This window comes from Pseudonaja textilis, chromosome 7 (genome assembly GCF_049901715.1).
Source record: "Pseudonaja textilis isolate UNSWEBS1 chromosome 7, rPseTex1.2, whole genome shotgun sequence".
Lineage (NCBI taxonomy): Eukaryota > Metazoa > Chordata > Lepidosauria > Squamata > Elapidae > Pseudonaja > Pseudonaja textilis.
In genome coordinates this window covers 14,355,690-14,382,665 of record NC_141996.1, presented here as the reverse complement: position 1 = coordinate 14,382,665, position 26,976 = coordinate 14,355,690, and the positions used below count along the sequence as shown (strand labels likewise).

At 42.5% G+C, this 26,976-nt stretch overlaps 1 protein-coding gene across 2 annotated transcripts in view; it reads left to right on the top strand.

The window, feature by feature from the left end:
- PGR (progesterone receptor) overlaps positions 1–26,976 on the top strand; it is a 94,164-nt gene that overhangs the window by 23,713 nt on the left and 43,475 nt on the right. For both annotated transcript variants that reach the window (XM_026706905.2, XM_087937085.1), the window contains exon 3: positions 15,781–15,897. In XM_026706905.2, coding sequence (XP_026562690.1) covers positions 15,781–15,897 — 117 coding nt within the window. The remainder of the gene's footprint in view (positions 1–15,780; positions 15,898–26,976) is intronic.

Here is a 26,976-nt window from a genome sequence, read left to right as displayed (position 1 = left end):
AGGGCTTATATCACACATCTTAAATCTGAAGTTGGCTGTCATGCTAGAAAAGGTGGAAGGAAAGAGAAAAGGATGATCAGAAGTAAAGAGGATGGATTCAGACATGGTATTGATGAGTGCACCAGGTCAGCAAGAAAGCCAAAAGAGAAATCTAAAGAAAGAAAGCAAATGGGGAAAGAGAATAGGGAGGAGATGATACACCACACTTGGAAGATTGCGTTTAGTTTTGGTCACCACAATAGGAAAAAAGATGTTGAGGCTCTAGAAAGAGTGCAGAGAAGAGCAACAAAGATGATTTCGGGGGACTGAAGGCATACGAAGAACGGTTGCTGAATTGGGTGTGTCTAGTTTAATGAAAAGAAGGACTAGGAGAGACAGTGTTCCAATATCTAAGGTACTGCCCTAAAGAAGAGGAGTCAACCTATTTTCCAAAGCACCTGAAGGCAGGACAAGAAGCAACGGGTGGAAACTAATCAAGGAGAGAAGCAGCCTAGAACTAAGGATAAATTTCCTGACAGTTAGAACGATTAATCAGTTTGGGGTTATGGGGTTTTCTGCCTATTTCCCCCAAGGTCCCTTCTAACTCTCTTATTCTAATACTTGATTAAAGTCCTCTGAGATCCTTCGAACAATATCGTTCATGCATTCGGAGGAGCTGATCTCTCTTTGTTACTTGTCTGACATGGACCTGAATGCTTGGATTTCCTTGTGAATTCGCTTGCGAGGCATTCCTAAAGCCCCAGCAGGAGGGGAGGGTCACTTGGGTAGTAGGCTGAGAAAGTGGGATTATTATGGGAGGTGTTGGAGCTTGGCATTTTACCTTCCTGCCTTTTGCGAACGTTTGGCTGCATGCAAGGAAAGCAGAGGCAGCAGAGACCCTGGTTTGTTTCTCTCTCCCAAACTCTGCCAGAAAGGGGTCTTTGTGAGAATGCCGTGTTGGTGCTGCCGCTCGTGGCATGATGCCGCCAGGCTCACCAACCATTGAGCACCTTTATCACCTGTTTTCTAATTCAGCTATTTATTTATTTGTTTGTTTATCAAACATGTACAAGTTAACAAGTATAAGTGTGAACAAACAAGAACAAAGGGAATAAATATAGATAAATGGGGACAGTAAGATAGGGGCAGTAGGCACGCCTTTAAGGACCTCTTAGGAATGGGGTGAGGTCCACAGTAGACAGTTTGAGGATGAAACTGTTAGGGTTTGAGGCTGTAACAATGAAGTCGGGTAGGGTATTCCCGGCATTGACCACTCTGTTGCTGAAATCGTATTTTCTGCAATCGAATTTGGAGCGGTTTACCTTGAGTTTGTAATCGGTTGTTTGCCTGTGTATTGTTGTGATTCAGGCTGAAGAAGTCATTGACAGATAAGACATTGTAACAGACAATTTTGTGTACTATGCTTAGATCACACCGCAGGCAGCACAGTTTTAAATTGTCCAGGCCCAAAATTTTGAGCCTGGAGGCATAGGGAATTCTATTGTGAGTGGAGGAGTAGAGTACTTTTCTAGAGAAATACCTCTGAACCCGCTCAATTGTGTTAATGTTTGATATATGGTGCAGGTTCCAGGTGGACAAGCTGTATTCCTGAATTGATCTGGCAAAGGTTTTGTATGCCCTAGTTAGCTATTCAAAGTTGCCAAAGAAGAAGCTTCACAAAATAAGGTTAACAATTCTTAAAGCCTTTTTGGCAGAGATGTTACAGTGAGGTCTGGGGCTTAGATCGTAATTAGATTAGATCATCTAATTAAAATATGTAAAATTATCTCAGAGGTTGATAACTTTGCCAAATGTGTAGACCAGTGTTATCAAACCACTCTAGAGCATTAACATATGATTGCCCATTCAAACGAAATTGCCTTAAAGAAAGCTAATAGGCAAGCTCAGACTGACATCACAAGTAGTTTTGTATCTCCTGGTAGCATGTACCCAGTGTGGATTATATGTTCCTTGGAGTCAAGCCCTATAGAACTTCAATAAGTGAAAGTGAGAACATTGATTAGAATTTGAAAGTCTTCTGGCCACTTGGAGAGAAACTGAGTGGATATCATATTAAAGTAATCACTCAGGCCTGTTAGCTCTGTGACTCTGCATTCTGTATCAAGTCTAACTTATAAGTCATTTTCAGATAAAAACCCATACAAAGCTTTGTACGATTGCCTTCCTGTGGAAAAAGTACTTTATCATATAATCTGAGAATAAATGACCTGAAATTGGAATTGAAATATATTCTAAAATTACTTGGTGGAAGCTCAAATGTGTACTTTTAGTCTGAGAATATTGAGAGGATGAGAAAAATAAGGAAAGCATTTAACTTTTTCCCTTGATCACTGTGGTTTCTGATTATGGTTAGCTTATTTATTTCATTCATTAATATGCCACCCCAAAAGAGATTGGACAGCCATTTGTCTGGAATGTTATAGGGTTTCCTGCCTGGGCAGGAACGCTCTTATTCCAACTCCCTTATTCTGTTATTCTATTCTAACATTCTGCAAAAGCCAGATTAAAAGGGGAAAAAAACCCATAGCAACCACAGAAAAACACTTCAGCATTAGTTACTAAATCAATTGTAGCAGACTGAGTTTGCTCAGCAAAATAAATTATAAGCTATTGTCTCAAACTACAGCATGTCGGTTCATAGAACACAAGAAACCAAAACCTAAACAAACTCATGACAGCTTGTTGTAATTTGTGATTCATGGAACTTGGCACTTCTTTCAACTTAGCACTAGCTTCACCTGTAGAATGTTGGTTTGAGGTGAATTTATTTATTTGTTGGCTTGCTTGTTCCATTTCTATAGCCACCCAGCTCAACCAAGTGACTCTGGGTGGCTTAAACTTCTAAAATTATAAAACAATAAAAAAATAATAATAAACAGAACAACAGAGTTCGAAGGGAGGATGGAGGGCTTCAAATCCAACTCATTGCTCAAGCAGGAGACAATATACCGGGGGTGTCAAACTCAAGGCCTGGGGGCCAGATCCAGCCTATGGAAACAGCAAATGACTAGCCTGCAGTGCCTCTGCCAGCAAAAACAGAGCTTGGGACGCTGTGACGGCCTCCTGCAACCCTCTGCCAGTGAAAACGGAGTTCGGGAGGAGCGCATGCAGCCCTCCCAAGCTCCGTTTTCACTGGCAGAGGGCTGCAGGAGGCTATTGCAGCCTCCCGAGCCCTGTTTTCGCGGCAGAGCACTTGGGCCGCCACAGGCACCCCTGACATGAGTGACATTGAACTGGCCCCGCCCACACTGGCCCCCAGAGGTCAAACACAATCCTGATGTGGCCCCTCAATAAAATTAAGTTTGACAACCCTGCCCTCTACCATTCCAGACAAATGGCTGCCCAATCTCTTCTTAAAAACCCACCACTGATGGAGGGAAGCCATTCCACTGATTAATTATTCACGTTGTCAGGAAAGTTCTCCTTAGTTTTAGGTTGGATCTAATCATTGATAAGTTTCCATCCATTACTTCTTGTACTTTTATATATTATACTTATAATTTATTTTTTTATATTTGTATGATGACTTATGACTGTAATTCCGAGCGCAAATTACACTTGTAACAGTGGTAGGATTCAATTTTTTTTACTATTGGCTCTGTGGGTGTGGCTTGGTGGGCGTGGTAGAGGAAGGATACTGTAAAATCTCCATTCCCTCCCCACCCCACTAACTTTCTTTCCAGCTCCGTTCTCCTGTGCAGGGCAACAAAAGAAGAGCCAGCCGATCAGTTGGGACTCGGGAGGCGGAGAATAGATGGGGGTGGGGCCAGTCAGAGCTGGTATTTGCTGGTTCTCCAAATTACTCAAAATTTCTGCTACCAATTCTCCAGAACTGGTCAGAACCTGCTGAATATCACCTCTGAGTTGTAAGTCAAGGACTACCTGTAGCCGTTGATCAATCTTGCGCATGAACTTGGAGGAATTTTGGCCCGTTCCCCTTTATGCAACAGCTTCATCTCAGGGATGTTGGAAGGTTAGGCCTGCTAGCTTTAGGTCTTTCCATGTTAGAATAATATTTTTTTTTTCATCCTGTGTTTCTTTGCTGACTCTTTTTTGGGTCTGTTTTTCATGACTACATTTTCTTTGAAATGAATATGTGTGCTTCAGGAATCCAGTGCGTCCTAGTGAGTCAGAACACTGAGCCACCTAGCCACAGGCCTTATCCTAGCTGGCTTGCAGTAAAAGTTTCCTGGGTGTTACCTAAACAATTTTTCCATATCAAAATTGGTACAGATTGTCTCTTTCAGATTGGTGTGAGAAGCTTCTTAGGGCCTGCACGATTGCTTTTGAAGGCTCACTACACTGCTGACTAGATAATCATGAGAAACAATTTGTAAGAGTTATTGGTGGGCTTAGAGAGTTGTGACACCAAGGTTTTTTAAAAAATAGCATTGGTTCTCTCTTTAGCGCAGGGGTCTTCAACCTTGGCAACTTTAAGACTTGTGGACTTCAACTCCCAGAATTCCCTGGCACTAGTGCATTCTTTCTCATGTGTAACCCCATTGTAGCCTGCTTACTCTCTTGTAATCCCTTCCTCTGCAATCTCTCTGCACTAGGGAGTGGGAAGAAGAAGAAGAAAGCACCTCAAGCTCATGCTATCAAATAGCAATAGCAAAAGCATTTAGACATATACACTGCTTCATAGTGTTTTACAGCATTCCCTGAGTGGTTTTTAATGTCGGCCCCTAAACAATCTATTCAAATGCAATGACATGTCTACACCTACAAAGATCAGAATTGTGCCAACTCTGGTATTTTTTGTGACCCTGTTTGGAAATGAACGGTAGATTTTGAAGAAGCAGGATAGAAGTATTAATGCTTTTGGACTTTGTTGTCATACAAATACAAGGACAGTTTAAAAATAATAATAATCCAATGTAGCAGTTGCGGGTGGGAGATAAATCATTTCTAAAACATACACCACTGATCAATAATAAGGGATAATTGGTCGAGCTTTAAGTTCACAATTCTGAAGCAATAAAACAAGCCAGAGATTTTAAAACACAAAGAACACTAATCAGAAAATAAAAATTCACTTCAAAATAAGGACAGTACAGGTTGAATCAGCTCCTTTCCATTATGATTATGTGCCACCAAATCCTTTTTGATAACTAGCACCACACAGAAAACATTTCACCATGACAATCTATCCCTAATCTGGTTTTTCAGGTTTTCCAAAAGTAAATTTATCGCCACTATAACGGACTGCATCCATTTGCTGCTGATCATTCCCTTCTTCCCTTTCCTTGCACCTTTCCTATTAAAGCCTTTTACTTTTCCTTTTAACCCCCAAAAAGTTAAATATAAATATGTATAATACTACATATATTGACAGCAGCTTGATTGGCCTTCACACAATTCTGGAAACAAACCACCAGAGGAAATGATTATTCAGAAAATATCAAGCTGTGCAGAAATGGATAAATTAACTTTAGGTCCAAAAAATAAAGAAGTATCAGAGTACTATACGAGTTGGAACTGTTGGTATGAGTGGATAGACTGAAGATAGATCCAATAATAATAATAATAATAATAATAATAATAATAATAATAATAATAATAATAATAATAATAATAATAATAATTTGTAAATAGGAGGAGCAACAATAGTAGCTATTAGATATTTGCACAAAAGATTAATTGCAAATATGGCAGAAAATAATGAGATAAATAAGGAACCACAAACGGTCGATGATATAATTGTTTTTAATTGTTTACCCCTTTTTTTCTTTTTTTGTTTTTCTTTCCTTTCCCAATTTGTGTGTGTGTGTTTGTGTATTTTAACTGTAAAATTTAATAAAGTTTATTAAATAGAGCCTTTTCCAGAAAACTCAGCCTTCCCATAATGAGTCCAAAAGTCCTATAGCAGGGGTGTCAAACTAGATTTCTTCGAGGGCTGGATCAGCATTGCTGCATCTTGCCGAAGTTCCCTGCTGGTCAGCCCTGGGGGAGACAGGACAAATGCCTCCTGAAGTACTTTGCTGGCCAAAATGAGGTGGCAAAGTGCTGCAGGAGCCATCTAGACTGAAAACGGGGTGCAGCAGCCTGCATGTGGCCTCATTGTGCCCCATTTTGTCCAGCAAGTGCTGCAGGAGGCCATCCAGGTCAAAAACGGGGCATGTGGGGGTTGCCAGAGGCACCACAGGCCAGCCCCTTTGGTATCTCCAGGCTGGCCTCACAGGCCAGATTTAAGCACCTCATGGGCTGGATGCAGTGGTGGGATTCAGCCAGTTCGTTCCACTTTGGGCGAACCAGTTGTTAACTTTCTGAGCAGTTTGGTGAACTGGTTGTTGGGAGAAATCATTAAGGCAGAGAACCAGTTGTTAAATTATTTGAATCCCACCACTGGCCAGATGTGGCCCACGGGCCTTGAGTTTGACACCTCTGGCTTAGAGGGAAAAGAATAGTTTTCTTTGATTCACTAGATTGAAATGGGATCATCAAATGAATGTATTATTTCCAAAAGAATAAGCTTCAGGCAGAGGTGGTACTCAGCAGGTTCTGACCAGTTCTGGAGAACCGTTAGCAGAAATTTTGAGTAGTTCAGAGAACCAGCAAATACCACCTCCAATTGGAGATTTTACAGTGTCCTTCCCGTGCCACGCCCACCAAGCCACGCCCACAGAACCGGTAGTAAAAAAAATTGAATCAGGGCAGTTATAAAATACAGGTTTTTCAGCGTTTAGATACCCAGTGTTTGTCTGCATATTACATGTAGGTTATCAGAACAGATATCAGACACGTTATCAGACAGACACTCAATTCCATAACTAGCTTCACTATTTCAGTTGTGATTCATGGTAAAAACGTATACCGTTTTGGGGGAATTATATGATATATTAACTTTTTGACTGTTGCTCTCATATATCTCTTAGAATTGATTGGCCGAAATGGCCCATAAATTCATAAAATAAAATTGTATAATTAACATGCTCCTTTTTTTCACTCAGCTGGCTCTGTAGAGCATCTTTCTGGAGAAGCCCAAATGATGGTTTAATCACTTGTTACAGGAATATATAAAGCACTAAAACAGAGTCTGAAATGATGGTTTGTAATGGTTGACACATAAATTGGGCAACAGATTGACGGTTTATTTAACCTAATCAGTCTAATCTTCCTCCATTTACACACTGAATAAATTACCTAGTTACAGTACAGAATATATTACGAAATGAACTTGTCCTCTTGATTTCTTTTATTGGCACTTAGACTATTTTCTCGCTATAAAGAAAAAGATTGTAAATCAGAAAAAGTACTTATCAAAGACCCTTAGATTTTGGCCAAAAAAAACCTGTTAAATATATGGCTAATAATAAATGACCCTGTACCAATTCAGTATAATTCTCCAAATTTGGAGTTAAGCGAGCATCTAATATATTTTTCTCTCTAATAGTTATATATTTTATTCTTCAGAGACAAACAGGAATTTTCATGCAAAGGTCAAACAAATGGTAACATTTCCTAACTTCAACAGTCAGTAAACACAGATATTTAGCCTGCGATGATGACTATAAGTTTCACCAAAATCCATTCAAGTTGTCCCATAAAACATCTGTTCGGACCAAAGTAAACAGTAACAAATGACCGAATGTTTAGAATTAAAGTATCAGTGAAAAAAAACAGAGTCTTAATCAAGTGGGTCAATTTAAGTTTAAGTAAAATCAACTTGAATCTTAATTAAATGTTTCGGTCAATGCAGGGATGAGATTCAAACTATTTTACTACCCGTTCTGTGGGTGTAGTTTGGTGGGCATGACGTGCCTTGGTGGGCATGGCAGGGGAAGGATACTGCAAAATCTCCACTCCCTGCCCATTCCTGGGGGAAGGTTACTGCAAAATCCCATTTCCTCCCCACCCCACTAACCTGCTTTCCAGCTCCATTCTCCAGTGCAGGGCAACAAAAGAAGACCCAGCTGATCAGCTGGGACTCGGGAAGCAGAGAATAGATGGGGATGGGGCCAGTCAGAGGTGGTATTTGCCAGTTCTCCGAACTACTCAAAATTTCCGCTACCAGTTCTCCAGAACTGGTCAGAACCTGCTGAATACCACCTCTGGGTCAATGGAATAAAACCACACTGGATTCAATTGCTTCCACAATAGGTAAACCAGATGCTAGTGCAAAGTTTACAAACAGAACATTATTATGGTAGTTAGCAATAGATTTATCCTTCACTGTTGATTCGATGATGGTTCAGCATCTGAAAGGCCCCAATTTTGGGTAGAAGACCTTGGAACAACTAGTATATGTGCTTCATGGAGTTGCATGCTAAACACTAATGTGTGAATAGTACTCTCCCTGAAATCATGCTATGTTTACACAAGCCTCTTAAATCATGGAGGTTGTGATATGGTGGGTAAGCTACAGTAGGCTTAAAGGGAAAAGAATAGGCTTTCTTTGATTCGCTACATGCTAAATTGAAATGAGATCATCAAATGGATGTCTCATTTCCAAAAGAATAAGCTTCAGGGCAGTTATAAAATAGAGGTTTAGATACGCGGTGTTGAATTCAAACCCGCTTCTACCACCACAATGCGGATCAAGTATCCAATAATTGCATTTCCTTAATGACAGCTTGTTTAATAGATTTTATGTGAAATGTGGGCTTTCAATTGTTATGAGTTGGCCAAGAAGCCTTTGTTTGGCAAGCTTATTAAATTCAACAGTGAGAGGTATAGCTAACATGATTATGCAGTATATGAAACAACTGTAATATTTACTGCTATAGCTCCAGCAAACTGGTTTTCTGCTCTAAAACAGCTTCGGGTGTTTGAAGACCATAAAAATAAAAGGTCTCTGTATTTGTGTAGAAAGGATTTCATTATGAGAAAATAACCTATTTTTATATGTGATTGATGCTTTGTATGTTCAGAATGTATTTCCTTCCTTCCTTCCTTCCTTCCTTCCTTCCTTCCTTCCTTCCTTCCTTCCTTCCTTCCTTCCTTCCTTCCTTCCCAGCAAAAGATATTATAAAGATATTATTTCCTTCATACAACTGTTGATGGAGAAAAATGAGTTGAATAAAGAGATTCTTGATGGAATTGAGGACAAGATTGCAATTGGTGCTTGATATATGGGAAGTGATGCTCACACTTTAGGGAGAAGTGCCTATTATCAGGACCTAATATAATCAGAGGTAATAGGATATCAGATAATTTGGAGTTCTTTTATGTTCATTTATTCCCTCATTCAAAATGATTTTGTCTGAGAAACATGAATTAGAACCCTGCCACTGCACGTTATGCTTATGAAAGTTTCTGTTTTATCTGTATCCATCCACCCATCCACCCACCCACCTACCTACCTACCTACCTATCTCAGCTATCTGTCATCTGTATCTATTTCTCTCCCTTCCTCCATATACCTATCTCTATCTATTATCTCACATCTCAAAAGAGATGCAGGGAAACCAGTGGTGTCCATGGGTGTGTATGTCAAAATGGCAGTAATGTTGTCATAGTCCAATCCTTTCTCTTTTAGTTTTCTTTATCTGTCAACACTGAGTGTTTTCTATATGTTTCAACATTGCATACAGAGAGAGGGAGGGAGGGAGAGAGAGAGGAGGCAGAATTTACCATGTTTCAGATTTTAATTGGCCTCCAAGTACACTCCTCTGAGGGGAACATTTGATAGCCCATTGGCAGACTCTAGTAACATCTTAAGACTCAGGAGACAGTCATTTCTAGTCCCGTCACAAAACACACTGGGTTTGGAATAGTCACTTGGATGAGCCATTCACTCTTCGCTATAGGAAGAGGAAGGCAAATAATTTCTGAAAATTCCAGAAAACTGCAAGAACTAGCAGTCAACACAGGAGTCAACACAGACTCAAAGCACACATACAACGCATATAAAACAACATATTGTGGAATAGGCTGTTGCTTGATTTGGGTGGGTGAAGGAAACGAGAGGCGGAATGCATGTTTGTTTTTTTACTTGCTTTCCGTTTTGAATAGGAAAGCTTCAAATGAACATAGATAAATAAATAATCTGCTGGAGAAGGATTACTTATAAACAAGCCCAGCTGAAGGGTGGTACTAACCCATTTGTTTCTTTGTGTGTCATAGGCTGTTGAAACTGGTTGAGTTTAATTTCATGGGCTGTCAAAGGTCAAAGTTATATGAGGTTTTAGTTGTTGACTATAAACAGCCCTTGGAGAATTGCATGGTGGTGCTTTTGAGATATTATAACGAGAAGAGAATTCAGGTATTTTTTGAGAAAGAACCTCATTAATCATACTATTTGTTATTATTATCTTTTTTTTCAAACTGGGCCTCCAACCAGTTACATTCTGTCTGGAGATGATAGAGATTATTATGATTGTTGCATTAGGAAGGTAGCAGAGGTGGTATTCAACAGGTTCCGACCAGTGGTGGGATTCAAATATTTTTGCCACTGGTTCGGTGTGCATAGCTTGGTGGGCACACTTTGCACTCGTGCACGCACTTTGCATGCACGCGTGCACCAAACGTGCACTTTGCACAGCTGCAGATGCGTTTGTGCAGGCGCGGAGGTATTCTAACTTGCCTTCTGCAAGCCTGTACGATCCCAGTTGCTTCAGCAGCTGCCATGCGGCACTATTCTGTGCCGTGCAAAGCAGCTGGGCTTCAAATTCAGCAGATAAAAGTGAGTATGGGAGCCCAGGTAGGAGGATCGGCCCAACAGCAAAGCGGCATAGAGAACCGGTTCAGTCTGTGCTGCTCATTGCTTTTACCGGCTACCAGTCGAATACCACCACTGGTTCTGACCAGTTCTGGAGAACCAGTAGCAGAAATTTTGAGTAGTTTGGAGAACCGGCAAATACCACCTCTGACTGGCCCTGCCCCCATCTATTCTCTGCCTCCCGAGTCCCAGCTGATTGGCTGGGTCTTCTTTTGTTGCCCTGCACAGGAGAACGGAGCTGGAAAGCAGGTTAGTGGGATGGAGAGGGAATGGGATTTTGCAGTAACCTTCCCCTGCCATGCCTACCAAGCCACGCCCACCAACCCACGCCCACAGAACTGGTAGTACAAAATGTTGAATCCCACCACTGGAAGGTAGGCTTTATTTCTGCTTGGTCTCCTGCTTGAGCAAGGGGTTGGAATAGAAGGCCTCCAAGGTCCCTTCCAGCTCTGTTATTCTGTCAAGCCTGATGGCTCAACCCACTGTTGAAAAGTCCTAAATGTCCTTCACTGTGAATGGAAATTTGAACCAAGATTTCCTAATTCCATAGTAAGGCTTTAAAACAGCGGTTCCCAAAGTGGGCAGAACCACCCCCTGGAGAGCGGTGGGATGCCTTAGGGGGGCGCTAAGAGGCAAGGGCGCCAGCAGGGGGGACGCTAAGAGGCAGCAGGGGGGTGTTCGAGGTGCCGGCCCTGCAGGCTCACCCATTGATTGTTGCACTGCTCCAGAGCCAGTGCCTCAAATGCCCCCCGGCCGCCTCTTAGCATCCCCAAGGGGGCCGGCAGAAGGGTGCTAAGAGGCGGTAAGGGGGCGTTCGAGGCATCGGCTGTTGCACTGCTCCAGAGCTGGCACCTTGAATGTGGTAGCGGTGGCACATTACATGCCTTCGACACACCACCCCCCTGCCACCTCTTAGTATCCCCAAGGGGGCTGGCAGAGGGGCGCTAAGAGGCAGCAGGAGGGCATTTGAGGCGCCGGCCCTGTAGGCCCATTGACTGTTGTACCACACCGGAGCCGGCACCTTGAATGCGGCAGCATGTTGGGAAAAGCTGCCACCACCGCTTTCCCAAAGTGCTGCCGCTGTCGCATTCTGTCTGTTCATCTGTTCGTCCGTCCATCCATCCATCCATCCATCCATCCATCCATCCATCCATCCATCCGTCCATCCATCCAAAAGGTCTGTCTGTCTGCCTTCCTGCCTACCTACTTGCCTGTCTTCTTTCTGTCTGTCTACCTACCTACCTACCTACCTACCTATCTACCAATATAGATCTATCTATCTACCTACCTACCTATCTACCTATCTACCTACCTATCTCTCTATCTATCCATCCATCCATCTATCCATGTTCGAAGTGCCGGCCTCGCAGGCACATCGGGAAAGTAGAGCAAAGCCAGTCTGGGAGGGAGGGAGGGAGAGAGAGAGAGAGAGAGAGAGAGAGAGAGAGAGACCTGAAGCATCAGATTGAAATGAGGCCTAGTTTAGACTGAGGCCCTTTTCCACATTGAAACATCTTTGCCAGCACATTGAAACCTAGTTGGCTTCTATGAAAGGTTTTGTGGACGAAACATGGTCAAGACTATCAGGAATCTGTAACATTTTGTTGTGGCTTTAAACAGGATCCATTGGACCAGATCTCCACCCTAAAATATTATTTTTCCCCAATGTATTACAGTGCCAATTCTGAAGAAGGCAAAACCAAAATGTACTGGTAAATTAAAAGGAGAACACACATGTACACACTCCCTTCTAACCCTGCTGGAGCAGGTGATTGGACTAGAATAGATATCTCATTATCTTTCTCCTCCCTTCCTCCCTCCCTCTCTCCTTCTTTATTTCTTTTTCTTTCTGTCCCTTCCTTCCATCTCCACCTTTTTTTTGTCTGTCCCTTTTTTTCCTTTCCCTTTTCTCTTTCTTTTCTTCCTTCTCTCTCTCTTTCTCTCTCTCTTTCTTTTCTCTCTCTCTCTCTCTCTCCCTCTCTTAAGCTCACCCCATTGACTTGGTGTACTGCTCCGCTCGGACTTGCTTGGGCAGGTCCCTCCGATGCAGCGGGCTCAATGGGGTGGACCTGTGGGGCCAGCACCTAGAACGCGGCAGTGGCAGCACATTTGAAAAGTAGAGCAAAGCCAGAGGTCGGTAATTTTTGCTGCAAAGAATCACAAAAGCTTCTGGGTTGTGTGTAAGAAGGGACACATATGTCAGTGCAATTCAGCAACATAAAATAAAGAAATAAAAATAAAAATCAACAAGAATCAGCAAAGCATGTCTGATTAGATTCTGTTCACTACTAGAATCTAATCAGAGATGCTTTGTCGATTCTAGTCCAATGACCTGCTCCAGCAGGGTTGGAAGGGAGTGTGTGTGTGTGTGTGTGTGTGCATGCCTGTCAAAACTCCAAAAACAGGTCAAGTAGCTCTGGGGAAGGCCAGTCATAAATTAGAACACTTGCTAAACAACCGGCCGTTTACGGGGGGACCGTTTGTATTTGGTTTGCCAGTCACCTGGCCATGCCCACCCAGTCACATGACCACCAAACCACACCCATCCAGTAACATGACCAGCAAGCCACACCTACCCAGTCACATGACCAGCAAGCCACACCCTCAAATTAGGCCACACCCACATAAATTTGAATCCCAACCCTGTGTGCGGGGCATTGAGGATGAGTTTGTAGCACCAAGGGGGTGGTGGACTGAAAAAGTTTGGGAACCACTGCTTTAAAGTATTGACAACTCAAAGGTGAAAACTGTCTTTTCCTGCCTCTGATAAGGCACTGTATTGAAAGGTACAAAATGTGTGCTTGGGCATTTTTTTTTTGAGCATAGAATCTGTTACAAAATATATGTTTTGTAGTTCATGTCTATGACCAAACAGTTCACCAATAACAACTGACTGATCATAATAATTCACTTGTAATGTCACGGTGACCATTGCATTGTTAAAATCCATAAGATGCTAGGTCTTCCATCTGTTGAGTCATGTTAAGCAGGAACAGATTGGTTTGTTCCTATGACCCAAAGCAAGGGGGAAAAAACAGCAAAATGTGACTGCTAAGAGGCCATGCACTTAGCCTCTAAGTATTCAAGTATTTCTTCCATTAAACTTCCCACTAAAGCAGAGAAGTATCCACAGTAGATAATGAAGTTATTTCCAGGTTACATTTAATTAACGCTAAGAAGGAAGGAATAGTCAAAGAGAGATTAAATAACAGATGAGCTTAATACTTGTTATCTTGCCAGAATAAAATATGCTGTGCGATTTTCAAAGCATTACGGTCGTTCATTCTGGCTGAAGGCCATTTTATAGGCTGTTCATCTTTTACACCTGCAAAAGGTTCTAAAAGGATGAAAATGAAATTTGAGTTATTCTGATTTCAGACAGTATTTTAAAATGGCCATTTTTGCTTTTCTCTTAATTACAATCTGCTGTGCAGATTGATGCGGTGGCTCAGTGGCTAAGACGCTGAGCTTGTTGACCAGAAAGGTCAGCGGTTTGGCAGTTTGAATCCCTAGCGCCACGTAACAGAGTGAGCTCCCATTATTTGTCCCAGCTTCTGCCAACCCAGTAGTTTGAAAGCACATTAAAAATGCAAGTAGAAAAATAGGGACCACTTTGGTGGGAAGGTAACAGCATTCCGTGCACCTTTGGCATTTAGTCATGCTGGTTACATGACCATGGAGACGTCTTCGGACAGCGATGGCTCTTCAGCTTTGTAACAGAGATGAGCACCGCCCCCTAGAGCTGGAAACGACTAGAACGTATGTGCGAGGGGAACCTTTACCTTTAAAGTATAGTGAAAATGTCTCTGCCTCTACCCTGATTAGAACTAGTGTCCTTTTATTCTGCCTGGAAACTAGGCTGAATTAGGGGAGAGTACTTTGACTGAACCACCATACTGTATTAAAAATGGTGAACTTTTGAGAAGCAGCGGATAAAGTTGCTTATCTTTTCCCTTTTCTATTTTCATTTCATGCTGGTTGCTTTGATGGCATAATAGCAGAACTAGATTGCTGACATTTGTCTTTTCTTGGCCCAGCTGGAGCAATTGTCACTCGGGGCAGCATAAAGTCAGCCCACAAGTAAACAACAGTGTTAAAAACAACCAGTAAATCTAATCAGCAGTCAGGATTTCAAATCTATAGTACATTCATCCAGATGTAAACTCCAACCAACTTGGTCCCAATACCCAAGGAAAAAAACCACATAGTCAAGGATATATATTACAGCACTGGCTTAATATATGCAGGAGAAGTCTATGGTCTGACAGTTCGAGTCCTAGCACTATGTGATAGAGTGAGTTCCCATCACTTGCCTCAGATCCTGCCCACCTAATATTTCAAAAGCATGTAAAAATGCGAGTAGATAAATAGGTACCACTTCAGTCAGAAGGCCACCACCTTCCATATTTCACTGTGCATTCTGTGCTGCAGTGTAATGTCATGGCTGGCCACATGACCACGGAATTGACTTTGGGCAGTGCTGGCTTAATGGCTTACAGATATGGAGATGCCCCCCCCCCCCCAAAGTTGGGAATGATTAGCATAGTAAAGCCTGCAGGGACACCTCTACCTTTACCTGAGGTAATAATACCACTACATAAAGCCTTAGTATGATCACACCTAGAATACTGCATCCAGTATCGGTCACCACATTATAAAAAAGAGAGCAGAGAAGATGATTAGGGGACTGGAGGCTAAAACATATGATGAACGGTTGCAGGAACTGGGCATGGCTAGTCTAGTGAAGAGAAGGACCAGGGGAAACATGATAACAGTTTCCCAATATTTGAGGGGCTGCCACAGAGCGGAGGGGGTCAAGCTATTTTCTAAATCACCTGAAGGCCAGACAAGGAATAATGGATGGAAACTGAACAAGGAGAGATTCAACCTGGAAATAAGGAGAAATTTTCTGACAATGACAGCAATGGAACCAATGGAACAGCTTGCCTTCAGAAGTTGTGGGAGCTCCATCACTGGAAGCTTTCAAGAAAAGACTGGACTGCCACCTGTCAGAAATGGTGTGGATGATACTGCAATTCTTAATGAGCATCTCTTAAAGCTGTGCTTCAGATAACTTCATTGCATTGTGTGTGGTTTTTTTTTTCTTTCTTTCCCTGCAGGTCAACATAATTATCTATGTGCAGGGCGGAATGACTGCATAGTGGATAAGATTCGTCGGAAAAACTGCCCTGCGTGTCGCTTGAGGAAGTGTTGTCAAGCTGGCATGGTACTTGGAGGTAGGCACTTGAAAACATTTGATTCATGAAGTGAGATCCTCACAAATGTCCTCTGAACTGAAGCATCCTGAACTTAACTGGATCAGGATGCTTAGTCTAGAACAGGGGTCTCCAACCTTAGCAACTTTAAGACTTGTGGATTTCAACTGGGAGTTGAAGTCCAGAAGTCTTAAAGTTGAAGAGGTTGGAGACCCTGGTCTAGAACAGGACTGTCAAACTCGTGGCTCGCAGGCCGGATGCATCACACGCTGGCCCTGCCCACACCCCGTTTAATGAAGGGGAAAAAAGTCCCAATATGTCATGTGATGATGCTATGACGCGAGTTTGACACCCCTGGTCTAGAAGAACTGTTTAGGCCTTGCTTGATGACCCATTCTGTTGTCTCTAACTCTTAGTTCTAGTGATTTTCTTGAATCTTGTGGGATACAGGTAATCCTCAACTTACAACAGTTCATTGAATGGCCATTCAAAGTTACAAACAGCCCTGAAAAAAGTGACTTATGACCATTTTCCACACTTACGACTGTTGCAATATCCCCGTAGTTCATCTGATCAGAATTCAGACCCTTGGCAACTGTCTCATATTTATGACAGTTACAGTGTCCTGGGATCACATGATCCCCTTTTGTGATCTGGTAGGCAAAGTCAATGGGGAAGCCAGATTCACTTGGCAACTGTGTTACTTACTGAACAGCTGCAGTGTTTCACTTCACAGTTAAGAGCCATGGTGGCACAGTGGTTAGAGGGCGGTACTGCAGGCTACTTCTGCTGCTTGCGGTCTGCCTGCAATTTGGCAGTTCAAATCTCACCAGGCTCAAGGTTGACTCAGCCTTCCATCCTTCTGAGGTGGGTAAAATGAGGACCCAGATTGTTGGGGGCAATATGCTGACTCTGTAAACTGCTTAGAGAGGGCTGTAAAAGCACTGTAAAGCGGTATATAAGTCTAAGTGCTATTTCTACGGCTAACAACTGTGGCAAGCATAGTCTGGGCATAGACTCAGGGGTGGGCTTCAAGTCGCAAAGTGGGGTAAAAAAAACTCACTTAACAAATGTTTCGCTGAACAACAGAAATTTGGGGCTCCGTTGTGGTTGTAAGTTGAGGTCTATCTGTACGTGCTGCAGTACCATTTGCTTTGCATAAAAATCCCACCCAGAGGCATGCATCATAGATTGGGATGATATCATGCAAAAACTGTAATCATGTACTTGCATAATTTTATTTATTTATTTAATTTATTACATTTATAAGGCCACCCATCACCAACTCTGGGCAGTTCCCAATCCTGGCATGGAATGCAAGTGTATCATGCACAATATTTGGGTGATGACATCGTTATCTATGTGTTATCTTTTTTTTCCACTTGCCCTACTTAAGATGCCCCTGATCCTGTAACATGTATTTGGATGCCCCATTATATATTACAGTCAGTGAAAACTGACATGCAAAAGGGAAAGATGGCACATTGATCCGCCTCTTCTGTTGGCACTTAAATTTTTTATATTCTGTATTTGCACGCACTTAACTTATGAAAAACTCAGGTCTCAATAATATATTCGGTCTATGCATTATAAACCCAAGGTTTATGTGGGTGGGTGAGTAGGCTTAGCTGGGGAAAGTGTTTAATCAATTTTATAAATCAAATTTAATTCCAATTAAATTAAAAGTCATTGCATTTCCAATTTAAAAGAAGAAGTTTTATACATCAGAATGATTGTTGTGATAAACAAACTGAATCTACAATGAATGCAGGTGCTTATTTTTCGGATTCATACTCTGCTTTCCTGTTCTGTTAGAGGGCTTCTGTTCAAGTGCTGGCCAGTCATTTTGCAAAAAAATAAAATAAAATTCATTCTCCTCCATTGGTTCTCATCCCTTCTTCAAACAGATTAAGTCTACTAAGCCTATTAAGCATGCTCCGTTTTCATTAGACTTTGGAATATTTTCCCTTCCAAGTTCTTTTTACATATTTAAACCAATGCTGCAGGTTGTCTGGGCATAGACTCAGGGGTGGGCTTCAAAAATTTTAGCAAAGGGTGTGGTCGTGGTAGGCGTGGCCTAGTCGGCCTCCTGCACCATAGCGGGGGGCGGGGCGGGTGTGAGCTCTTTACCAGTGGTGGGATTCAAATTTATTTACTACCGGTTCTGTGGGTGTGGCTTGGTGGGCGTGGCAGGGGAAGGATACTGTAAAATGTCCAGTCAGAGGTGGTATTTGCCGGTTGTCCGAACTACTCAAAATTTCTGCTATCACTTCTCCAGAACTGTTCAGAACCTGCTGAATATCACCTCTGCTCTTTACCCTCCCCGTGCTCCAGAGCCTTTCCTCCAGCCTCCGGGAGGATGAAAATGGCCTCCCGGGGCTCCGGAGGCTCTCTGGAAGCCAGAAACAGGCCCATTTCCGGCCTCCCTGAACTTCTGGGAGGCCCATTTTTCACCCTCCCTGAGCCTCCACGCGCACCCTGCACTTACCTGCATTCAAAACAGGCCATGTGGGGACTCCGGGGAGGGGTGGGCGGGGCCAGCCAGGAGTGGGATTTGGGAGTTCTCCGAACTGCACAGAATCCTAGCTAGGGGCTGTCCCAGACCCCTGCAAATCCCCAGAAGCCTACCCCTGCATATACTGACACTTCCTCGTCCATGGATGATCTTGTTTTGACTGCAGAAGAAATAAGTTCTCAGAAAATAAAATCTAGTCCAGGTAGTCCTCAAAGTTACAACGTCACTGACATACGGCCATCTTTCAGACTTATAACATTGCAGCATCCCCACAGTTACCTAATCAAATTTCAGATGCTTGGCAACTGACTCATATTTATGACGGTTGCAGTGTCCATGTGTTCACTTTTTATGACCTTCTGATTATCAAAGTCAGTGGGGAAACCAGATTTACTTAACCATCTTGTTACTAATTTACCAACTGCAGTGATTCACTTAAATGGGGTAAAACTCGCTTAGCAAACGTTTCACATAGCAACAGAGATTTTGGGCTCAATTGTGGTCATAAGTTGAGGACTACCTTTCTACCTTTTCCATATCAGAGGCATCATTCTTGACGTGCTATTTATATATCTCAAGGCTTGATCAATTTGTGGGCAGACCGTTATTTCTGAACTTCTTTTTTATGGGCTCTGTCGAAACTGCTGAAGCCTGCCAACAAAGGCATTGTGTAATTTTCCCAGTGAGCAAGTTTAACAACTGAAATTAAAATTTAAAAAGTCCCATAGATCACTCTCCCCCAAAAGTTAGTCCCTGCCAATTTCTGGCTTTACCTAAACCCAGAAACAATGTTTAGAGAAAAGATCTATTTCAAGGCAGCCCTAGGGCAGCTGTGATTATAAAGTGGACTTTCCCATCCATTCTCTTCTTTCTCCCCTTGAGGCCTTGAATTTATAGTCCTAAATGTCCGCAATATTATAGGAAGGTATATGGTTCTCAGTGGTGGGATTCAACTGGTGTAACAATCGGTTCGATGAGTGCACCTAAAACTTGCCTTCTGATGCAGCCCAGTGAGTAGAACAGCTGAGGTAAGCAATCCGCTGGGCTGCGTGAATCAGCTGGGCTGCAAAACACAGAAATATGGGACAGCCGAGGGCAGGGGCAGGTGGGCGTGGCCAACTAATCACCAGAACTACCGGTTCACGTGAATGGATCCAAACTGGCTGAATCCCACCCCTGGTGATTCTCCAAGAGAAACTAGAATCGTGAATAAAACCAGCTTGATAGCTGCTGAACAGGAGACTATATACATCTTTAAATTGCTGCCTTTTGCTATCCGGATCACAGTTAGAACCATCATTTTGTCTAAAAAGATTAATACTTGCTTTGGCAATGCCTATATTGTTCTCATACAGAGGGAAAAACAAGAACAAACAGTAATGTAGAGCTTTTCTTTTGAAGGTGGTTTGTAAATTCATTTGGTGCAGATCGCACAGCTTAGCTGCTGGTTGGGAAAACAAGACAGATACAGACTATATTTCTGTACCACATGCCAATTGGTTCCATGCCCGATTCGAAGCTCTGAGTAATATAACATAATGGTCAATACCTGGAATGCCCTACCCAATTCTGTTGTTACAGCCTCAACCCCTCACAGCTTCAACCTCAAACTGTCTATAGTGGACCTCACCCCATTCTTAAGAGGTCCTTAAAGGGGGTGTGCATAAGCGCACCAGCGTGACTACCATGCCTGTCTTACTGTCCCCATTTATCTGTATGTACTTTCTTTGTTCTTGTTTATGTTCATACTGATACTTGTTATCTTGACAAACAAATAAATAAATAAAAATAAATATTGTTTGTTCTCATCAGAGTTACCCAAACACTAAGATCTAATGTAGACATGGCTATTCTCTTCTGCAGAATACTGTGGATATTGTATCCAGTTGTGGGCCCCAAACTTTAAGAAGGATTCTGACCAGTGGGAAATAAAAGTGATAAGGATAGTCAGGAAACGGAGAATTGGATCCTACAAGGAGGGTTTGAAGTACTAGATACGTTTTGTTTTGAAAAGAGAAGAAAATCAAGCAGGTATCTGTGGAGATTTTCAGTCATCTAGGTCATGGTTGTCCCAAAAGTGCTTTTTCAAGAGGCAAGTGGACTTTCTGTTTTTTCTGATGCTTAGCTTCTCATCCAAGAAGCTTCTTCAACTTTGGGATGATCAAGCAGATTTTTATAGTAGCAACCTTCATCTGAATAATGGTCACACAGAAGCAGAGCTGGTATTCAGTCAGTTCTGACAGGTTCTGGAGAACTGGTAGCAGACATTTTGAGTATTTTGGAGAACTGGTAAATACCACCTGTGGTTGGCCCTGCCCCCATCTATTTGCTGCCTCCCGAGTTCCAGCTTATTGGAGTCCCAGCTAATTGGCTGGGTCTTTTTTGGTTGCCCTGCACAGGAGAACAGAGCTGGAAAGCAGGTTAGTGGGGTGGGGAGGGAATGGAGATTTTACAGTATCCTTCCCCTGGAGTGGGGTGGAAATGGAGATTCTTTCTTTCTAACGGCTTTTTGGTTATAGATAGTCCTTTCCATTAAAACCTGAAAGCTGAGATATTACAAAAACCAAGCAGATTTTAAACATCGTTACTATGGATTGTCCACTTTAATATGAAGTTGTTGACTGTCTCTTGAAATGTTTTATAGTGTATTTATCAAAATTCTGGCTTCTTTTTAGTACTGTTTGGAATTGCTGGCCTCTGTTTAAAATAACAAGCATGCTGCTTTCTTAAAATGTCTGGATTAGCTTGTTTCTGAAGTGTTATATGTTTTACGATTACCCAAACTGTCTTCTGAGGCCCATGCCTCAGTCTACAAGTAAGCAAATAAATGAGTCTGATTTGCTAGTTTGAAAGCTGAGCAGTCCGTTTTGTAGATTAATCCTAAGGAAAACAGCAGTGGTGGGATTCAAATTTTTTTACTACTGGTTCTGTGGCCGTGGCTTGGTGAACATGGAGTGGCTTAGTGGGAATGTCTTGGTGGGTGTGGCAGGGGAAGGTTACTGCAAAATCCCACTCCCTCCCCACCCCACTAACTGTTGTGGTTCACCGGCAGCAGGTGCAGACGGCTGAGGTCTATGAGAGCGAGGACTCAGATGAGGGCCCTGCGTGTGATGCAGGGATGGGGCCAAGACTATCAGAGAGTGGGGTGCTGCCTTTGGAGCTTGTGGAGTCTGGCAACAGTGATGCAGAGGACCCCAAGGAGCCTGTGCCCAGTGTGCGTGCGCACAGGGCTGTTCGAAGGAAAGAGCAGCTGCAGCAGCACGGGCAACTCGGGAATAAGGCTGCAAGGTGTTGGCCCCACCCATAAGGGATAAAAGCCAGCCCTCAGGGGTTGGGTTCTTGGCAGGAAGCAAGGAAGTTCTTTCAACTCCAAGTTCTTGTGGAAGTCCTGTCTATTCTGGTTTTGTTTTCGGAGTCTTTTGGTTTTGGATATTTCCCTGCAATTAATCTTGTATTCTTGGCAGCCTTTCACAATCTTGAAAGGGCTTGCTTTTGTCTGGGACAATTAGTTTTAATGACTCTTTGCTGTGAATGAACAGAATTCACAGAGACGCATTAAAAAGGATTCTTTTATATATACTTTGTATTTATTTGATTTGAACAAGGCTTGGGTCAGAACACTAACCTGCTTTCCAGCTCCGTTCTCCTGTGCAGGGCAACAAAAGAAGACCCAGCCAATCAGATGGGACTTGGGAGGCAGAGAATAGATGGGGGTGAGGCCAGTCAGAGGTGGTATTTGCTGGTTCTCAAAACTACTCAAAATTTCCACTACCAGTTCTCCAGAACTGGTCAGACCCTGCTGAACTGGTCAGACCCTCTGGAAAGCAGGCTTTCTTTTAATGATTTTTAAAGCCGAAAACAGCAATACTTTCTCTGTCTGGTACAATCTGGCCATTTTTTTTGCCCCCTGAACTCAAATTGTCTGGGACTAATCATTCAATTTCTGCATGAAGATAGATAGATGATAGATAGATGATAGCCCTTGACTTATGACCGCAATGAAGCCCAAAATTTCTGTTGCTAAATGAGACATTGGTTCAGTGAACTTTGTCCCATTTTAAGATCTTCCTTGCCATGGTTGTTAATTTTGAGTCTGAATTTTGATCATGTGGCCATGGAGATGCTGCAAGAGCCATAAGTGTACAAACGGTCATAAGTCACTTGGTTCACTGCTGTTGTAACTTTGAATGGTCACTTAAAATGAATTGTTTACCTGTATTGAAATGAGCAATGCTTTGTTTTTCTTCCCTATTTTGGGACACAAAATTAAACAAGGACAGGAAGATAGATTTTCTAGACAAATTTAAAATTGAGAGGTAAGACTTTAATATATGGACAGAGAGCTCAGGATATCTGTCTGTCTGTCTGTCTGTCTATCTATCTATCTATCTATCTATCTATCTATCTATCTATCTATCTATCATATATCCATCCATCCATCCATACATACATCCATACATACATCCATCCATACATACATACATCTATCATCTATGTATCATCTATCTATCTATCTATCTATCTATCTATCTATCTATCTATCTATCTATCTATCTACCTACCTACCTACCTACCTACCTACCTACCTACCTATTTACCTACCTACCCATCATCTATCGATATCTATCTTTCTATCTGTGATTCTGTCTATCCATCTATCCATCCATCCATCCATCCATCCATCCATCCATCTCACACCAGAACAACTAGACACAAGAACAGTTTTTTCCCGAAAGCCATCACTCTGCTAAACAAATAATTCCCTCAACACTGTTCAACTATTTATATAGTGTACAGTAATGTACACTACTATTACTGTTAATCTTCTCACCACTCCTTATCACCCATCCCCTCCCACTTGACTGTTTCCTAGTATGATTTGAAGGATGACCTGTAGGCTAGAAACAAGGCCTTAGGCATGAAAAACAAATGGGATACCTTGAGTCAATCCTTCTCAGCCCCAGGAAGGAAACTGTCAGCGTTCCAAATAACGCATCCATAAAATTCAGAACTTTGAGGCAGGTTAGAAAGAACACATTTATTGGATACATCATATCAGCACAGCCAGTGAAAGCCAACTCTAAAAGTTCCCGTGGTTTTTCCCTAATTAAAAGAGCAAATATTTCCCTCCCCAGATATCCCCGGTCACACTGTCCAATGAAACTAGCTGGCAGGGTGCTTGGTCATTCCTCTCCTCCTTCAACTTTCACCTGTTGAGATGACCTTGGTTCCCACAAGAAAACTTTTTGTTTTGACTATTAGCCAGCCTATCTAGTCCCCTTCCCTTCCCACTCTCAGAGGTTGTGGCAACTATGAGGCAGCACAAGATGGCTTCAGACAGGTTCGCTTCAGAGTTGACAGAAGCAATGGTAAACCTCTTCTGAAAAATCTTGCCAAGAAAACTGTAAGGATTTGTGCCAGCAGTCAACACTGCTTTGAAAACACGCACACACACATCCTGATGCTATTTTAACATATTTTGTCATCCTCGGGATCCTACTAGGATTTTCAGTCTGTGGACTTCAGGGGAACACATAGCCAGTGAGGCTGGGATGTCAAGAACAGGCAGAATGAAAATTTTAAGTCCTTATTTGCATTTCTGGGATTTTGTAGGGATTTTAAAGCAAGAGTTCCCAACTTTTCTGGCTTTGTGGACTGGCGTGTGGGGAGGGAGAGGATGGTTTGTGCAAGTGGCCGGCAAGCATACATGTGCAGCTCCATTTGTACAAGTGCCGTGCACAAGTGTCTCTGCCACTCACACAAGGAGCACGCATGCACCCACCACGCGCTGCTCATGCAACTGAGGATGGGTGTGCGTGTGTGTATGCGTGCTCGCCAGCTGTTTCCAATGCCCAGTTGCAAACCCCTCATGGCCCACTACTGGGTGGGGGCTCAGAGGTTGGGGACCCCTGTTTTAAAGGATTTTAACTGGACTAATATTTATGTTTGCAGAGTTTAAGACTCTCCAATTTCCTGTTTACCTCTTCCAAAATATTAAAAGGGCAAAAAAAAAAAAAAAAGAAATTCAGGACTGCAAACTGTATGTTTACATGTTTATAAATCCACAGAATTTGTGAATTGGTGCAAAAGCCAATTCTCACACATGCACAGTCTAACAGTGTGATACCTGACAAACCCCTCACTTCGTTCTTTTTCCACTTTGCCTGTTGCGGTAGCATCATTTTCAAATGCAGCAAATCTCAAATGGTTGATTTTGAAAATTAGTCTTCTGTCTATAATTTGTTCTGAAGACACGTTAAAAGATATAGATAGCTTCTCCAAGAGATAAATGAGTCCCAGCTAACCCATGAGACAAATATTTAATTTCAAAAGTTAATTAAGTGTGAATGTAATTACCAAGCTAGGGAATGCATAACATTAGAAAAGCAATTTCAAGTAACCTGATTTAAAACTCCTGATTAATGTATTTCCATACTATGTATATTTAAACTGCAATTCAGTTACAACATTCACAAATCATAGTATGTGCAATGAGATAAAACCTGCTTTATAGATGAATTGTTAAAAGTAACAACTCAATAGAGTTAAAATATGAGCTAATAATGCAAGAAAGTGGCTGTAAGCTTAAATCGTTATTAAACAAAATTACAGCAATTGTGAACAGAGTGGGGGAAAGATTAATATGTTTAAAATATCATTGGTTCAAATAAGTTATTTAATACATTTCTCAGCAAGTGGGATGTGAAAGGAATGTATCACTTTTCCTTATTCCAGAGTTTAGAAAGCAGAAACAGGAAATACTAATGCAAAAGATACATATAAAATGAGAAATAAAATTGGTTTCTAATTCTAACCAAATAAATTATAGTCTATGTCCGTGATGGCGAACCTATGGCATGTGTGCCAGAAGTAGCATGCAGAGCCATTTCTGCTGGCACGCAAGCCCTCATCCCAGATCAGGTGCACTGCGCATGCGCACACGCCTCCCACCAGCCAGCTGATTGTCGGGTATCTGCTACGCATGCGCAGGGGGCGGGGCATGGGGGTGAGACATGCGTGTATGCACAGAGGTGCACGGTGCATGCAGGGGTTGCGCACACATGCGCAGAGGCATGCGGTGCATGTGGGGTGTGCATGCATACACAGGGGGTGGGGGGGTACATGTGCAGTGCACTATGGGTGCACGCACAACACCTTCGGCACGTGAGGATGGAAAGGTTAGCCGTCATTGGTCTATGTATACTTCTGGTAACATGGATCAATTATCCAGTAACATCCCCTGACTGAGTAGGTGCCAACAAGTCATTTTTGACTCCTAGCGACCACATAGATAAAATTTTCTCCTCGATTATCTGTCCTTAATCTGGTCTTTCAGGTCTTCCAATGGTGCACTCATTACTGAGCCCATTCATCTTGCTTCAGGTTGTCCTCTCCATTTTCTTCCCTTTTCACATCTGAAGTAGGCTAATTTGAGCCTGGTATTTATGCCTTGTGGTGGGTGATGGCTAAGCCATTAAAAATGCTGGACTTGTCAGCCCAGGTTCGAGACCCAAACATCGTGCAATGGGGTGAGCTCCTGTTACTTGCTCCAGCTCCTCCAGTTCAAAAGCATGCAAATGCGAGTAGATAAATACAGGCCGTTCTCAACTAACAATAGTTCATTTAGTGGCCATTCAAAGTTACAACTGGCACAGATAAAAGAGACTTATGACTATTTTTCACACTTACGACCGATGCAGCATCTCCATGGTCACGTGCTAAAAATTCAAATGCTTGGCAACTGACTCATATTTATGATGGTTTCACTGTCCTGGGATCATGTGATCCCTTTTGTGACCTTCTGAGAAGCAAAGTCAACAGGGAAACCAGATTCACATAACAACCATGTTGCTAATTTAAGAACTGCAGTGATTCACTTAACAAATGTGGCAAGAAAAGTTGTAAAATGGGCAAAACTCACTCAACAAATTTCTCACTTAGCAACATAAATTTTGGACTCAATTGTGGTTGTAAGTTGAAGACTATCTTTAAGTGTCACTGTCATGCCCCGGTGGAGACTGACTCTGAGGGAAAGGAGGAACAGCCAACAGGGAGTGGAAGTGTGGCTCCGGAGGTTGTGGAGGAGGCTGGGGAAGGGCAGAGGCCGGCTGAGCAATCAAAGGAGGACCCAGGCCCATCCCCTCTCCATCCTGAAGCATGTAGGGAGGAGAGGATAAGGGAGAGACATGGTCTACTCAGGAGAAGAGGGTCTTGATTCTCTTCATGGGCTGCAGCTGTGACAACTGAATAAGAGGACAGACATGTGTATGGGCAAACGCTGGAAACAAAGTGTGGAAATATCTCTCGTTTATGGTTCCTCTCTGAGTGTGGCGTCCTTCCCAGTGCGTGTTATCTGTGGACGTCCTCCAGCCCTTATCTTGCCTGCTTTGTGTTGCTTTTTTCTTTCTTCTTGTAACTGTTTGTGTGGGAGTTTTTTGTCTTCCGTCAAGAATATTCGGAGCTTGGAAGCAAAGTGAAGGAATAAAAGGGGCTTCACCTGTTTTCTGTGACTGTGTTTGTTTTGTATCTTACCCTGGGTCATCACAGTCACTTTGGTGGGAAGATAACAGCGTTCCATGTCCCTC